We start from the raw sequence: 17,896 nt of genomic DNA, 5'->3' as shown, positions 1-17,896 counted from the left end.
TAAAAAAGCTCATCCTCTTCCCCCCCCCCCAAAATGGGGGGAGAAATATGGCAACCCTATATTTGCTTAAAATGCCCAATCACATAAAAAGAGGCAGGCGGTATGGAGGTAAAGATATCTTTTCTCATCTCACTGCCCCCCGCCCACCTATGCACTTTTCAAATAACCAAGCTTACTTCTGCTATCAGACTCTAGCAGAGATGAGGGAAGGAACACAGCTTAAGAGATGGCTTTTGTGGGGTGAGTCATAAAAGCAAGGAGGGTTCAGTTCCTTTCACCTGAGCACCCTTTTTGCTCTTCAAAATGAGTTCCTCGCCTGTGCACATCCCTGCATACACAATCAGGCTATCTCTAGGTATTTTAACAAACAAAACACAGACCTGGCACTGTCATGTATAGTTTGAGCCTCAACAGCGAGGCAAACTTAATTACAGACTCCCTTGTGCACTTCAGCATTTGATACACATTCCAAAATGGATAAATTCTAACCTGTAATTCTGAGAAGTAAAAAAGAGTTTTCATGCAAATAGACTGCCTGTGCAGATAGAATCTTTTTTTAAAAAAAAAAGCAACAACGATGAAACACCAAAACTCCAAAAACTGGAATTGTAACTTTATTGCATGCAAATGACAATTTAACAACATACACATGCATGGGCATATGCATATGTTAGGCCCAGAAAGTCCAAACTTGAGAGAGAAGCACACATCACATTTATGTCTGTATCAATATCAGCATCTGTATTTAAAACACACAGAGAATTAGACACAACAAACCTGGAAGATGTTGGAGAGGTCTCGAAGGTTGAAAATATAATGAAATTTAACAGCTGTGGGGAGAAAGTTCTGAACCATTGTCTGGTGGAGCCATATTGCTGCTTGGATGGTGGCAGCTGCATGTTTCAACACTGATGGATTAAAGCCATGCTGCTGAAAGTGGAAATCAAGGATCTTGCTATAGATGGTGCTTAGAGCATCAGTAGATGGGAAGTTCATTGCAAACACTGCAAAGTGTCTCTAAAACATGAAGAAAATGCTTGCTTTAGTTACTTATCAATGATAAATTATGTACGTATTTGTGAATAACTGGTGACGTGAATAAACGTAGGGCAGAACTTCGGTTAGCAGAGGGTATAACTATTAATTTGGCACAAGTATCCTTGTGCTATTTATTTTTCAGATCAAAAGCTATTGTCAAGGAGTAAGTTTTAAGTGCTGTTCTTCTCCACACAAGCATCCAGGTATGTGGGAGGAAAGAATTTACAGCCTAACCTTCACTAAATGAGAATCCTTGAAAGACCACAAAAGACTTTTTGTCTCTGCTTGCAAAGCTTGTTTGTCCAATCACTTCCTACAAAATATTGCTCTAGTCCCTAAATCTCTGTAAGTAATGCAAGGAACTAGAAATAGCTTATCTTTCAACAGGAACAGCTCGCACTGGACCCTCCATGACTTCCCTAAACAGCGTTTCAAGTCCTCCACTTCTTCCTGGAATGGGAATTTTGTGCACACAGGTGCACAACCTGGAACCACTCCTCCATTAGAGCTCCCTAGCTTAGGAGTCTGGTACTATAGGAATCCAACCAGATTGAAACAAAAAAGGCACAATGCAACTAATTTTTACAGCTACCCTAGAAAGCTCTCTGTAAATAGGAGAAAGCCATCACGAAAATGCTATAGGACAGCTATGTGATACAACCAGGACCCATGCTCTTTCTAGGATTCAATATGCCTGATATGCAGATTGGGAGCAGACAGTAGTTATTAACAGAGAGTTTGGGATGCACTGAAAGAAAATCAATTTGATGTCTGCAACACAACTTTTAATAGCATCCCAAAGAACTTGCCCTGTAGTGCTTGGCTACAGTTTCTAGGCCTTGTTTATGTCACAATTAAGTGGTGATGAAGCAGATTTGTTCCTGATACGTGCCTCAAACATACTCCAGCCCAAGGAAATGTGGCAGGTTCACATGAATAGCATGTCCTCTGTCACAGATCTCAGCAAAACATTGTGTTGCATGATAAGTCTACTCTACTCCAAACCACAATCTGCATTTTGTGAATGCAGTACAAAGATCTTGTCTAAATAATCTGTCAAGGCTTCAGTAACGAGAATCTCTAAGCATACACTTTATTGCGTTTTCTATGAAGCAATTTGCAAACTTACCTGAAGTCGCGGGTTGATGGTGAAGCTGCCAACCGTTGGATTCATACAGGCAACATACTGACAATTATGAATTTCTTTTACAGTTAATGCCTGTCTATCATACCTGAGGCAGAAAAAATATTTAAACATCTAGAATTAATTTATCAATTATTATAGATGACGCCACAATGATGATGACACAGAACTCATTTACACAGGTATCAGATAGGTTGACCATTCAGCTTACATTAAAATGTAAACAAAGATATAAAGGACAAATCTGAGCAAGCAGTAGGACAATTAACAATTATCCAGATATGGAAAATCTAAAATTTATCTTATCAGTTGATTCAAACTTGCACTAACAGTTTTTACCAGCAGAATTACTTGTTTGTTCAAAAATTACACAAGTTTGACTTAACATCAAAATGGAGTCACTTACCAATGTCCATAATCTATATGTTGTCGAATCAGTGTGTGAGGCTGAACTGTTCCATAAGCATCCACTTCCGGCATGTTCATATCATCAATAAAGTAAACCAGTTTCTTGTTTCCTACCGGACCAAATTTACGACCTGCTTTTTTCTCCAATGGTTTTTCAAGAATCTCTGAAATGGATTATGCTACATGACTAATGGGTGAAATACTGCAGAGGCTAGTAACTGGACAACATACAAATAAGAGACAGAAATGTATAAAAGGTACACAGTGCAGGGACTCAAATTCAGCTCCAAATCAAAGCAGAAGCCACGTTTGTTACAGCAGTGCATTTAACTTTTTCCACTCTATTGGTGATGTGAAAAGGATCCTTCTCACTTTGTAGTCCTGAGTATCATGGGCATAGTAAGCCCATAAGGGGACTCCAAATGCAGTTACAAATATGCAGTGGTCATAAATTATGCTACTCGTTATGCTGGCGTTTCTGGAAAAGACAGAGCTCACCAAATCTGGACCATTTGTTGGGAACGGTATTAACCTATGGTGTTAGGCACAAGTGATTCTTCAAACCACACTGGCTAAGTTCAGGCTCAATAGTGATAAGAGTTTAAGGAATGGAAGCAGGCTGCACGATCGTGCATATGCACTTTTATGACTATTGCCCTCCCATCCCCTGCCCGCCTTTGTTATAGGGTCGTATGTGCCCATTGGCAACCTGGGTTAAATGCCCTCCTAAACAAGGCATTCTACAGTAACAAATGTAATTACTAGCCTTTGTTGTTTTCTTGCTGTGAAGCAGCATTCATTATTAAAGTTACTTATACAGTAACTGGTTATTAATCACTTTAAAGCATGATTCACTAACTTCCCAGCACTAACATGGGAAGCTTTGGTGTAGTCCAATCTGCACTCATATTTTTAAGGGTACTAGGCAGCCCCTTCCGGAGTAGCAGGTATTGGGTGGTTTCTATCTTGGAATGAACTAGGTTTTAAGAAAAAAAAAAATCTTCTGCATATTAACATTTAATCCTGTTAGCTTTGAAATACAAGCAGACGCTAATGAAAGAACTGTGAAATATATTTGTTAACTATTTTCTGAGAAAACCGCAGCAAGTACTTTATTAACTATTTCTCTTAAAGACTGTTAAACTTTAATGCCTTTCTCCTTCCCCCTTTTTCTCTCTCTTACACAAATGCCAAAAATATAGCAGAAAATGATATTTGAATGCAAACACAAAAGCAAGTTAGGGGGGAAAATGCATCCTTTGTGTGGAGCATTTCATAAGCTCTGTTAACAGTTATCATTGTTCCAATACTAAGACTGGGTACACAATGTTTTAATACATATTGCGCTGCAATAATCTTATTAAAACAGCAGGCAAACCAACAGAGTAATACTGAACTTTCTGGCGTGTTTTAATGCCTTAAGGCTTGAATTATAGTTCTCAAAAATTGCATTAACTAGTTGGTGCTGCTTGCTGCTGTAATGATTTTTACCTGTGATATGAGGTATAAGATATTTGAGAAGCACTCTAAATTTATCCATGAAATGTGTGGGAGTGTAAAATACATCATACCCATGTCAATAAAATGCAATCTTCACTTTCTGTCTCTGAAATAATAACTTTGCATTCATCACTAAGAAGATCTGTTCCGGGGGGAGGGGGAAGGCATGCAATTGCATATATGTTTTCAGTTTCAGGAACCCTTCATTAACAGTCGTGAACAAGTTGAATATATCCAAAAGAATCTAACCTGTCCAAAGAAAGGGTGGGTATAATTTAGCCGTACAGCGTCCAGTGTTGGAAAGGAATCGGGGGTAGTAGTGCCATTCCCTACTCCCAGTGTCCCTGGCAACCATATATTTAACAATTAAATACCACATTTTTTGCTGTATAAGACTCACTTTTTCCCTCCTAAAAAGTAAGGGAAAATGTGTGTGCGTCTTATGGAGCCAATGCAGGCTGCGCAGCTATCCCAGAGGCCAGAACAGCAAGAGGGATTGCTGCTTTTACTGCACAGCGATCCCTCTTCCTGTTCTGGCTTCTGAGATTCAGAATATTTTTTTTCTTGTTTACCTCCTCCAAAAACTAGGTGCGTCTTGCGGTCTGGTGCATCTTATAGAGCGAAAAATACGGTGCCTTTAGGTACCAGGCCTCTGGGCTGATTAACATTCTATGGCCTTTCAAATGTGTTTGTGGGAAGGGGAGTTACTAGTTCGTTTCTGTTTTCGTTTCATTATGTATTTTGTGTTCTCACATTCTATTTTCAAGTTGCGAACCGCTCTGTGATCTTAGCGTGAAGGGCAAATTACAAAATTAATAAATAGTAACAATAATAATGACAACAACCAGAACAGGCACTTGCTGGTGGCAAATGAAGGAGACACAGGAAGCCAGCATATGCCCACTGCTGTGTCTCCCCACTCTTTGGGGGCTAAATCAGGGACCAAAATGAGCATAATTTGATTGTTCTGAGTAATCCGTTTTTATTAATTCATGTTATAATACACCCTTTCTTTTAATTTTGATTATTTATAAACAGTCAACTCCCTCATTGTAACCAGACTTGCACGTGCAACATTGTCTGCTTGGGAACTTACTTTGTAGGGCTGCTGATGTGGTGTAATAATTGAAGGGGACTTTGGACACCAGGAAATCTTCAGAGAGGCCAGCAAGGCATTGCTCAATAAATACTGTTTTCCCCACTCCGGCATTTCCAACAAGCATAACAGGCTTGCCTTTCTCCAAGAGCAAATCTGTAAAGTATCTGAGACACGTGGTCTCAGACGTGTGAACAAGGACTGCCTGAGGCATCAAAAGGACTTACGTTAATATGCTTTGTATTAACATGCCACTGAAACAGTATTTTCTTAAAAATAAAAATAAATAGTTTCATTCGTTTTAGGTGCTTCAATTTTCATTTCTCTGCAACGGAAGGGTGAAAATCTAAGTGACTGCTAGGAGCAAGTTTGCTTAAAGGTAAAGGTAAAGGGACCCCTGACCATTAGGTCCAGTCGTGACCGACTCTGGGATTGCGGCGCTCATCTCGCTTTATTGGCCGAGGGAGCCGGCGTACAGCTTCTGGGTCATGTGGCCAGAATGACTAAGCCGCTTCTGGCGAACCACAGCAGCCCACGGAAACGCTGTTTACCCTCCCTTAGATGTGCTTTCGAACTGCTAGGTTGGCAGGAGCAGGGACCGAACAACGGGAGCTCACCCCGTCATGGGGATTTGAGCCGCTGACCTACTGATCAGCAAGTCCTAGGCTCTGTGGCTTAACCCACAGCACCACCCGCGTCCCTTATGTATGCTTAGATGTGAACATAGAGCATTTTCACATGCATGGCCTGATTTCAAATTGGTGGCTGGAGGCAACTCCCACCGTGCCCCACAGCCAGCCTGGGGGTTTCCCAATGGCTGGCCACCTAAATAGGCGTGTCAGAGCAGGATGCAATGGGCCGCAATCACTGCCCACCCCTAACCGGGTAACCATTATGCCTTAAATTCCCTCTTTATAAAATGTTAACTTATTTCATTGTATAGTAAGTAAAGAAATAAAGTTAATCTTTGTAAAAGAGCCCCCACCACAGACCATTACGTTTCTTCTCATTATCAGATACAGACACACACACTAAAACTAACATTACAGTGGTACCTAGGGTTACATATGCTTCAGGTTACATACGCTTCAGATTACAGACTCCACTAACCCAGAAATAGTACCTCAAGTTAAGAACTTTGCTTCAGGATGCAAACAGAACTCGGGCTTCAGCGGGGCGGCAGCAGCAGGAGGCCCAATTAGCTAAAGTGGTGCTTCAGGTTAATAACAGTTTCAGGTTAAGAACAGGCCTCTGGAACGAATTAAGTATTTAACCCGAGGTAACACTGTACATGCAAAAATAGACTCCCCAACAGCTTCATTTTCCAATGAGCGGGAAACAATGAAAACACCAGAGGAGAAAATGAAAAGCTGCATGCACTCATTTTATATTAAACATGTGCTTACCTGCAATGGTGTATCCGGATCCATGTCAAAACTGATAATTTTATCACTCCAAGGCAGGAATTTCTTGGTTTTGGGGTCAATGTAGTAATCAAAGATGGTTCCATGTGATGGAAACTTCACAGCTTTCATCTCTTTCAGCCACCAGCGGCTAAACTCAGCTTGATAATTAGAAAGCTGGAAAATTTTAAATAGGTTCTTAGTTTTGGGGTGTGTGTGTGTAAATTATTCAATGTACATAGCAAGTTTGATGATTAAATACAGGCTTATAAAATTATTCAAATTACATGAAACTATGAGCTTCTTTATTGCCCCAATGATGGTAACAATTTCCACTGGGGAGAATGAAGAACTTAGCTGGCATCTTCCTGTGAAAGACCAAACCAGATATTGAAAATTCTATGTCAAATAAATTAATTGCTTCTGCACATTGTTTTAGTGGCCATGAACATTTCCCTTACAGATTAAAGAAGATGTGCTAAACATCCCAAACTGAACACCGTGACAGAAACTAGAGTGCACGGAAATGCTGCTACCTTCCTGCCACAGTGGTACCTATTTATCTACTTGCACTGGTGTGCTTTCAAACTGCTAGGTTGGCAGGAGCTGGGATAGATCAACGGGAGCTCACTCCATTGCAGGGATTCGAACAGCCGACCTTCTGATTGGGAAGCCCAAGAGGCTCAGTGGTTTAGACCACAGTGCCACCCGCGTCCCACTAAACCATATTTCATAAAGACACCACAGTCTGTGCTGTGTCATGTTTCCTCTTGGAACCCTGGGTAAGTGCCTAGAACCCCTGAAATCTTGCACCACTTTGAGATTGGGTTGGTGTGCAACAATATGTCGATACTGCTCAAAGTGTGTTGGAAGCAAGAAATTCCTTCTTCAGTGGCAATCTTAATCAGTTCCCCTCCAAAAATTTACCATTGCCGTTTTCTCCTTGCATTTTAGGATTTAGAACCCCAATTCTTCCTTTCAGCAATTATGGGAGGTTAGTGATTCATGACCTTAGTTCTTGGGCTTTGAGCCCCAACACAGATACCATCTCCAACACTTGAGACTGCCATCTGATTCTCTCTATCTGATTTTCACTATGGTTTCATTGCACATGTCACAGAACAGTCATGTCCAACAGGTTGATTGCGACCTACCGGTCGATCGTGGGGAGTCCCTGATCAATTGTATGCCCCTCCAAAGTGCTCAACTTAGGTGAATTCTCCCCCCCCCAAAAAAAGCTCAACAACTTTGGTCAATCCAATGGGTAGATCACTGCCAGTAGTAGGTCAATCCAATGGGTAGATCGCAGCTTCTTGGGAGTTGGACATGCCTGTCATAGAGGAAGAGAAGAGTTTGCTTATCCAAGTACAGCTCAAAGCAAACTGCTTCCTGCCTACCTGATCTTGGAAGACGGCACCACCAAATGCCCACACACAGGCAAAGGCAAAATATGTTTCATACAGTTCTCTCGGACCATCAAGGGGCACATTTTCTGGAGTCAGTAAGCAGTCAAGGAGAGAACAAAGTGTCTATATAACGAAAGAGAGCAAAAACAAAACATTAAAAATATTTTGCAGGTTACAAGTACTTAGGAATTTGACTTATATCAAGTCAGAATATTGGGCTATCTAGTTGTACAGGGATTGGTAGTGTCTCTCCAATGTTTCAAGCACGGGTGTTTCCTGGACATTCCCAAGACAGTTTGCATACAAAACATAAAATCGTAGAATTGTAGTGTCAATAGGGACCCCAACCAACCTCCTGTAATGCAGGTGGCCCCTTACGGGGGTCAAACCCATGACCTCGGCATTATCAGCACCACACTCTAACCAACTGAGCTAACTGCTACTGTTTTGTAGCACTGAGCTACCCACTCCCCAATTATATAAATAAATCTGAATGTAACTCTAATGAAGATCATACTGAAGACTTTTTTCAGACATCTGGAAAACACAGCATCATGTGGGTGAAGCTGTCTGTGGTAATCTGCTTCCATACAACTGTACATACAGAGTGCTCATTTATTGTCTTTCTGTCTGTATCAACTCCAATCCATTGCAGAATTGTAAAGCTGAAGGGGCCACAAGGATCATCTAATACTACCCCTTGCAATGCAGGAATCCTTTGCCACACATGGAGCTTGAAGCTGGCTTGTAGCATATTTGTGTTATTCGTTGCCTTTTTATGTTTTTATAGTACACCTTGTTGCAGAAAGATGGGTTGGTTACATAAATGAAGACAACAATGATAATAACAGTATCTGCACAAGTAAAAGCATACCTGAACCATGCTATTCTCAGGGATGGGTGTGATTGTCTTAAAGTTAGTTTTGAGCTGATCTAAGCATAGAGGAACATATTTATCAAAGAGGATTGTCAAATTGGCTTTTTCAGATTGGTGACTCCTTGTCTCTATCCAGCTTGCAACGTATCTGAAAAAGAAAACACAATGGTTTCTGCATAGATTTGCTGGATCAGCGCAGGGACTTACAATTACTTTCCCGTTAGTGCTGCGAAAATTCAGGAATAGTTGCCTAACTGGCTTAAGAGAGCCACAATTGACACAACTTTTTGCCAAGCAATACTGTCTGGGATGGCAGCAGCACGAAAGGCACTAGGATCTGGGCTCTGAAGTGCTGGGAGCCAAGTGAAAGCGAGTTGCCCTCTGGGACACCAGTTGGCTATTCCTACATTAGAGTATTATTACTGTGATAATAATAATAAACTAATAAAAACAACAAATTACTAACTAATAAAAACAACAAATTGCTAGTGTGCAGTAATACTGGAAAGTGACTAGAGGAAAATCCCAGGCTTTATTTTCTTATTTATTACAATATTTATAACCTACAAACTACTAAAAACTGTACTAAATCAGAAATTTGTGCCATCGGACCAAAAAGTTGCAGAGCCAAAAAACCTCCAAACTTATTTCTTAGCTATACTCCAACATTCGTGTTTACAACAATTTCTATTTTAGAGTTTTGGAAGACTTTGTTAGCCTCATGGAAACCTTGAAGTCATTTCAACAACTGAGAAATATAAAAAAGAAAATATAAATCAAGCTTGAGCCATCATATGCCAGCTGTTTTTCCATAAAATTCAGTTTAAGTTGACAGCAGAATGTCATAGAATCATACTCATAGAATTGTAGAGTTGGAAGGGACCAAGAGGGTCATCTAGTCCAACCCCCTGCAATGCAGGAATCTTCTGCCAAACTTAGGGCTTGAACCCACAACCCTGAGAGTAAGAGTCTCATGCTTTACTAACTGAACCATAGGAGGTACTTACGGATTCCAGCCAAGGTCCTGCGGGTTTATGTACAAAATACCTGCCCTAGATACTGTGGCAGGAGTGGCTGTTTTCAAGTGGTGTATCTCAAACAGCAGTCTCATGGATGGTGTCAAAGAAACCCGTTCATTGCTAGCAAGAGTCAGCACCTAGACATTAGCAGCACAGAATCAAGTTATCCTGACAGCTGTATCCACGGCTTGCATACTGATAATAAATCAGAGAATTGCTATCGAAAAAAGATCTGTTAATATTTAAATGCTATGTTAAAATTAAAATATACTTTGGCCTTCATAAGGGTAATTCTGCATTCTGAAATACGCATGGCCATAATTTATATATAAGGAAGGCCACCAATTCCTACGCAGTGAGGAAAACACCAGATAACCTTATTTTTACAGTTCAAATTAATTTCAAGGCAACTGAATTTCAAAAACTACTCGCACATAACTTACAACTGGTTAACTTAGGAGAGATGTACTTGTGTGTAGGAAGAGAGCTGTGGTTTACTGCTGTGAAAAATATTCTTAGATGTAAAGTAACAACTCATCTCTCCATACAAGTTGATCTACACAAAGGACTCAATAAGAAGTTATAGAAGGCCATGGTTTCCCACTTCACGGAACAAATTGTAGCAACCTGTTGAATTACATACTCGCCCTTTCCTGTCCTTTGCCATATACCAGGAGAAGAAGTTTAGAAGCACTCACTTCAGCTTTTAAACAAACCGCAATTCCCTATTACATCCGAACTCAGTTTTCTGAGTTCAAGCAAATCACCATTTCCTAAGTCAACAAAACAGGATCAGAAACCCAGGTTTGACCTTGGCTTGTTGAATTAACTAGAGTATAAGCAACCGCAATCCCCAAGGGTTGGATTTACTTAGAAACTGTTTTGTTTTCAACAAGAAACACATATTTTCAGCCTCTGCCCTAGCACACATGAGAACAGACTCATTTGAGACTGGCGTTTGCCATGCCGTGTTAAACATGGTGGGAAATGTATGAATGGGCCTTAATTTTAATGAATGCAAGAAAGTAATGCAGCCTGGTTTTGAAGACACAGGGCTCACCCACACTTCCACTTGCCCTGTGCTTAGAAAGGCTTGCCCTGTGCTTTCCAGGAATGGGTCTGAATGGTTTTGTCCTGGGAAACTTGATTGCCAGTTGGTCTGATTCAGCAGTAAACCACGGGTTTTCCCAGGGGAAAGTGGCAGGCCAAACAGGGTTGTGGATGAACCCTGACTATGGGGCAAGATGCCATGTAAACCATAGGGTGAACATTCTACCTATCAGAAACATGGAGGAGATATGGCAAAGGAAAACAAATGAGGAAACAAAGAAGAAAGATGCAAAATGCAGAGTTGTCCAATGGGAAAAGAAAACGTGTTTGCTTTTTGCTCACCTTATTATCATCCATGACAGTATTGAGCGACTCAATCCACATAGGATCGATGTCCCCATCTAAGACAATCCACTTGGGCCAATTATGGGTCATATTAGCTTGCTCTCTCAAAAGAGATGAGAAGAGTCCTGAAAAACAGGAGGCAAATATGTTTTGGACAAAGGAACTTTGAAATGATGAAAAATAAAAAAATAAAAATCCAACTGGGGTCCAAAGAACCCTGGGCACAAAGTCTTCCAAGTACGTCCTGGAGTTTCCCCAATTTTTTGTTCTGGCTACAGAAAGCATATATTATACTTGGAGGACAGGATTCAAAAGCAGGAACCCTCTGGGTCCAGGCAACGTAATCTATACGGCAGGGGAAAAGATTATACATCCTGACATCAGAATCAAGTTCAGCAGTCCTACCTGTATACCACAGTGCTGACAGCAGAACTGTGTGACACAGTCCTGGAATACTTTAGCAGCTGAGAGAGGACATGGAGTATATGATGACGAAGGTAAGATTGTGCAGGCAAAGCCTCTTCTCATCCAAGAGGGGAGGTGTTGTGGGTGGGATGTGATTTCTGCGTCATGCAGGGGGCGTTACGCCCCCTGCCCCACTCACCTGGCTGGCACACCACGCCCACAGGTAAGTGCCCAACCAGGCGGCTTGGAGGGGGCGTGGTTTGCAGTTTAACTTACTGCTGTGCCAGCCATTCCGCCTCATTTTCTGCCTTCCCATTGCACCTCAGACTGCAAGTGTGGAAGAATGCTTCTCCATAACTGCCTGCATGTAGAAAAGTAGTGAGGAGGGTAAGCAGAATCTTTTTAACATGCTACATTTTGTATGCAAAGAAAAGGTTTAAGAACAAAAAAGTTGGGATTATTCAAGCACGATCATTCCTACCCTTCGCCTGCAGTATAAAACGGTGTGGCCCCAGGAAGCCTACACCACGTGATTTCTCTGTATGAATATCCTAGCAAAATAAACATCAGTTGAGGGATATATTGCAGGAAAACATGAAGAATGTGCAGTGAATGTTACAGTAATTAAAATATATCCTCTACTTGCCATCTTTCCATTCTCGAGTAGCATGATGTATGAAACCAAAGAGTTCATCAGTAGTCACAGCTTTGGGGTTCAAGTCATTCCAAACAGGCTTCCGCTTCATGTTCATATAAGTCCTGTTCAGCGTTTTCAGAACCTGATGAACATCAAGGAGAAGACTCTTGTTAGGATCCAGGTCTCAATTTGGGGGGGAAAGTGTTAGGTTCTTATATAAATATTGACACTGCTTTTCCAGTTTTCCATAACGTCTTGGGGGGCAGATCCAGATTAAACTAGTTCCCACTTAAATCAAAGAGACAAGCTGAGTCATGATTAAACCCCCCCCCCCTTAATTTTAATGCATCCTAAATTCCACTGCCTTAGTCTGAACTCAACCCTCAGTTTACAGTGTTTGGATTTATGGAGCCCTGTTTTCTGAGTCTGGGGACAACCACCTTGAGCTCCTTGCAGGAAAGGTAGGGTATAAAAATTCAGCAGTAAATTAAATTTTAAAAACTGTAAGACCTTTTGATGAGAAATGACAATGGGATGAAAAAGATGTGGGAGCAATGGTTCTAGAAACCTACATTAAACTTACCTAAATACTACTGCATTTTCTTAAGGCTTTGAGAATGAGCAGGAATAATAGGAAACTAAAAAACAGAGGAAGTATTGTTCCTGAGAGAGAATAATTGTGGGGGGAGGTCCCAGAATCATAGTATTCCAGACTGCTCCTGCTGAGCCTCTGCTTCCACTATAAAAGGAAGCCACTCCAAATCATTACCGCCCCCTAAACACACCCACGCTTGAACTTTTATTTTTCCACTGGATTTTGTCTTTCCCATCTGGGTGACCAGCTGAAAAGAGGAAGGGAGGAATCCTTTCCTAATTAAGTGGTTGATGTATGTGAACTAATCCCTGGGTAGTTTGAGTCTCAGGAAGGGCGAGGGCAAAGTTACATCTCTGTCATGATTAGCCTGACCATAACAATGCTCAACTTTTCACTTTAAAATCAGAGTTGAGGGGGATGGCTGAAGAGAAGCATGCAGTGTTATGCCAGCTGGCGTAGAGCTGCCTTTTTTTCCCATTTGTAAAATCTGCCATAAAAAAATGACTGTTAAAGCACCATGCTGTACCTTGCTTTTTCCAGTGCCTGCATTTCCGACTACAAAGACAGAGTGACGCACTGCCAGAAGCTCCTCAAGCTGAACAATCTGTCAAACAGAATTAATACACAGCCAGTGGTTTTGTTTCCTTGTCCTCCCATTACCACCGACACCAATTACCTCCCACAAAGCAGCTTCCCACCCAGTGGCGTAGCGTGGGGGGTGCAGGGGGGGCCGGCCGCACCGGGCGCAACATCTGGGGGTTAGGGTTAGGGGGCGCAATTCCACGGGTTAGGGGGCGCAAATCCACGGGTTAGGGGGCACAAATTACTTGCCTTGCCCCGGGTGCTGACAACCCACGCTACGCCACTGTTCCCACCCTCTCCTGTGTTCAGGAATTTTCCCCCCTCCAAATAACTTCAAACAGGATAACCTGAAGATGGCACATTAGTCTCTCAAGGCCCTACACCCAGACTTGAATTAATGAATGAGCCTCAAGAAATGAAAACAAATCTCCCCATCCTTTTTTGTTTGCTAAGCCACACAACCATATCCTGGTAAAATGAAGAAAACACTAATGTCAAATGTCACTGACTGCTTGATGTCAAGTAACTACAGGACGGGTGGCAAATGTAGGCGAAACTCTTCTTTCTAGGCATCTTTTTAAAGTGCACAAGTCCCTTTTCAGGGACTGAAGAGAAGAAAAAACAACAACTAAAGGGGCAGCAAGACTCACAAAATGAATTCAAATTAGCTGGCAAAAAAAACTATAAGAGAGGTAAAGGTAAAGGTAAAGGGACCCCTGACCATTAGGTCCAGTCGTGACCGACTCTGGGGTTGCGACGCTCATCTCACTTTATTGGCCGAGGGAGCCGGCGTACAGCTTCCAGGTCATGTGGCCAGCATGACTAAGCCGCTTCTTGTGAACCAGAGCAGCGCACTGAAACGCCGCTTACCTTCCTACCTATTTATCTACTTGCACTTTGACGTGCTTTCGAACTGCTAGGTTGGCAGGAGCAGGGACCGAGCAATGGGAGCTCACCCTGTCACGGGGATTCGAACTGCCGACCTTCTGATCGGCAAGCCCTAGGCTCTGTGGTTTAACCCACAGCGCCACCCGCACATGCAAAACTGTGGGTTGGGCTGATCCAAGCAGACTCTTTCATTGGAGCATAAGGCTGGCAGCACAGGTCTCTGCTTCTTCTCACCAAACATCCCACTGTGGACAGCTTCAATCTTAGTCTGAATTCCCACATTCACCAATGAGAAACAACAGTGGCCTTAGATCTCCAAAATGAGTCCACAAATGAGAAACAACAGTGGCCTTAGATCTCCAAGTTTGACCTCTAAATCATATCATGACTGCTGTTTCTAATAGCCCATCTGCGAACACGAGAGTTGGAGCCACATGAGATGGGCTGCGATGGCTTTTTCTGCTTCTGTGATTCACAGTGAGCCTCATACTAACAGTCACCCATCTTCTCTAAAGGCAAGCAAGTGCAGCTGCTGCGTTTAAAATCTTGGGAGGCACAATTTGAATGCAGATATGAAAAAAAAAGTTCCACACAGAACTCTCCTACACTACAAAGATTAATCTATCTTTCTCTTCTATTTTGATTGAATAAAGGAACATAGCAAAACAAATGACAACGCCAGCGCCTCAAATTCAGTACTATGTGAAGAATGAAAACCTACTATTAATAACCACTGGTCACTGACAAAAATTTGAGCAAGTTAAGGACATTTGGCAGTGAGGGAAGGAAGCATTTTCCTGACTAGACAGGACCAGTAGCTCCTACATATTATTTCAGAAACCCAAATCTTTACTTATAACATTGGCCTGCAAGTGTACAGGAGTATTACTGAAATACCACCACTTTCAGGACACAATAGGAATGCTATCATTGTACACAAGCATAACCTTCACATTCAACACAACCTGTCTGCAATTATTTTTTGATTGAAATTCTTAAGGGGTGTAATTAGAGGCAATGGATTATTTTACTTTGAGAATAAAGCTCTCCTCAGGCTGCAAGCGAAGCTCTAGGGTAGACTGTTTAACCATCTGTTCAAATTGCAAGTCCCTTTTCCTTGGAACATCCAGAGCCGGAAACAGGTCACTGATTAAGCCCATGAAAATGGGGATATCATCTGTCACTATCTTGGGCAAGTTGAAGTCCCTTAAGGCTCGCATAAGTACCTGGAAAAGGACAGTCAACCACACGTTATCACACCTGCAAGAGCTTTCAGTCAACAGAAAATACGTTTTTGTAGTAACAGAGTTGAAGAAGCATTCGTTCCTCTGAGTGAAGAACAAATATGGACATCCATTAAAAGCAGCGGTGAGGAACCCTCAGCCCACAGCCTAATGCCCTCTGGACCATTACTGGGCCAGTCTTGCTCTGCACACCACCCCTCTGCGCATCAGTTTTCATTTTCAGTTTTGTGTGTGCTCCTGGATAGAGGCAATCCAGAGGGGGTGGAAATGAAGGTGGGAGGAGGGTGGGAATGGGAACAAGAGGAGCAATGGAAGAAGGAGAAAGGAAACTACGTTAATGTGGGTGGTGAAAGGAAAGAGACAAAATAGACAGAGGAATTATAGAGGGAGATGGGATAGCAGAGACAGACAGACAGAGGAAGCGTGCTATGCAACATTGCAACCCACTTTGGGCTCCATTTCTGCCCACAGCTAGCATGACAAATTACCCCTAAGGAAATGTGGCCTTTAGCAGAAAATGTTTCTTACTCCTGCTCTAAAGAGGTAATTTTGTAATTAGAATCAAACTGTGGGAAAAGCTATTCCAACATTATGTTTATGAAGCACCAATCTGTGCTACTATGCATACCTGATCTTCAGGTCTAGCCTTGTCTCCTCGCTTCAGTGAGCCGGCAACTACCAAAACAGACTTAACAGCACGAAGACCCCAGTCATAATGATCCTGTGGTGAAGATATGAGGGGGGAAAGGTTAAATGCTCACCTGTGAAACATGGTTAAATAAATAAATTATCAAAATCTGGGAACCAAAGTTGCTCTGCTACGCTTTTCTTTTTGATATTATGAGTGTTGCCTATGGTGGGGTGAGAAAAAATTCTAAAAATGAGACTATTTAGTCAAAGTCTCCAAATCCATATACAGGCATCCCACCCATTTACGTGTGTTCATGTCATGTGTAACTGTGCATGCGTGCAGCATCAGAAACCCAGAAGTGGGGGGAAGAGACCTGAAGAGCCTCAACAAAGTCGCATTGTGCCTCCGGTTCATGAGGAGACCCTCCCTGGAGCATTACTCTTTGGAAGCAATCCTACGCTCCCTGGGAAGATGGCTGGGGGGTGTCACAGAATGCCACCACAGTCTATCTAAAGTGGATCCTATTCTGGCTCTGCCATGGATTCTGTTCCTCACCACTGCCACTCCCACTATAGGACTGCTCTGTTGGGCACAGCTGTGCTTGATTAGGGAACTGTTGTCTTGGTAGGGTAAATCAGTACGCATTATTACAGTTGTACCTCGGAAGTCAAACGGAATCCATTCCGGAAGTCCGTTCGACTTCCAAAATGTTCAGAAACCAAGGCTCCTGCAGCCAATCAGAAGCCATGGAAGCCCTGTCGGAAGTTTGGCTTCCAAAAATAGTTCACAAACAGGAACAGTCACTTCCGGGTTTGTAGCATTTGGGAGCCAAAGCATTTGACTCGCAAGATGTTCAGGATCCAATGTACGACTGTATTATGTATTTCATCCTGTTTGTATCAATTTTATTGATCTGTGACCATAATATTAATTCATTAGTAAGACTGTTACAGGTTAGGATTAGGGCTCCTCAAATAATTGCTGTTTCTTTGCCTGAACCTTTTTATTAGCTCCTTCTCTTTTGAGTTGCTCCTTGCTTTCAGAACCCATCTTGTTTTTTCTTTCACCTGTGTCTATATCCTGCTTTTCACTCTTCCCAGTGAATATTCTTCCCAGAATATTCTAGTGTTACCAACCTCACCTTTTACCCCTGATGTTGTGCTTTTAGGTTCCCAGAGAACTCATGGTTACTAATCTCAAATCACACCAGCAACAATGTGTTCTTGGAGCAGACCCATTGGGCTTATGGGCCACTGATAGACTATTGTCCTCAATGCTTTGAGGATTCACTGTGGTAAGCAATGGGCAGAGGCCATACATAATCTGGCTCGCAACATGTGCCAATCTCAAAGAGACTTTTGTTTTTGTAGCAATCCAGTAAATGAAAAAGAGATTACCTGTAATATACTTGGAATCAAGTTTCACTGAAAATCAATGAAGATTACTTCCAAATAAACATTTTAAGAGATTAGAATGTAAAAAAATATTTAATAGGATTACAAAGGCAAGTCTTTCCTTTGGAACATTAGAATGCTTACAGACTAGAAGAATGCTTACAGACTAGAAGATTGATTACAGTAATCAGAACCAAGCAAACATTACATTGTCCAAAACAAAACACCAACACA

At 41.9% G+C, this 17,896-nt stretch overlaps 1 protein-coding gene across 1 annotated transcript in view; it reads right to left on the bottom strand.

The window, feature by feature from the left end:
* DNAH11 (dynein axonemal heavy chain 11) overlaps positions 1-17,896 on the bottom strand; it is a 145,622-nt gene that overhangs the window by 69,474 nt on the left and 58,252 nt on the right. Inside the window, exons 37-49 of the mRNA XM_083705188.1 lie at positions 16,266-16,358; positions 15,425-15,619; positions 13,450-13,527; positions 12,338-12,470; positions 11,284-11,411; positions 9,880-10,028; positions 8,870-9,020; positions 7,987-8,118; positions 6,593-6,766; positions 5,187-5,391; positions 2,589-2,754; positions 2,168-2,270; positions 778-1,017 (exon numbers count right to left, since the gene is read on the bottom strand). Of these exons, the coding sequence (XP_083561314.1) occupies positions 778-1,017; positions 2,168-2,270; positions 2,589-2,754; positions 5,187-5,391; positions 6,593-6,766; positions 7,987-8,118; positions 8,870-9,020; positions 9,880-10,028; positions 11,284-11,411; positions 12,338-12,470; positions 13,450-13,527; positions 15,425-15,619; positions 16,266-16,358 (1,947 nt within the window). The remainder of the gene's footprint in view (positions 1-777; positions 1,018-2,167; positions 2,271-2,588; positions 2,755-5,186; positions 5,392-6,592; positions 6,767-7,986; positions 8,119-8,869; positions 9,021-9,879; positions 10,029-11,283; positions 11,412-12,337; positions 12,471-13,449; positions 13,528-15,424; positions 15,620-16,265; positions 16,359-17,896) is intronic.

The sequence above is a fragment of the Podarcis gaigeae genome, assembly GCF_964106915.1.
Source record: "Podarcis gaigeae genome assembly, chromosome: 12".
NCBI classification, from domain to species: Eukaryota; Metazoa; Chordata; class Lepidosauria; order Squamata; family Lacertidae; genus Podarcis; species Podarcis gaigeae.
This window is presented reverse-complemented; position numbering and strand designations above follow the sequence as displayed.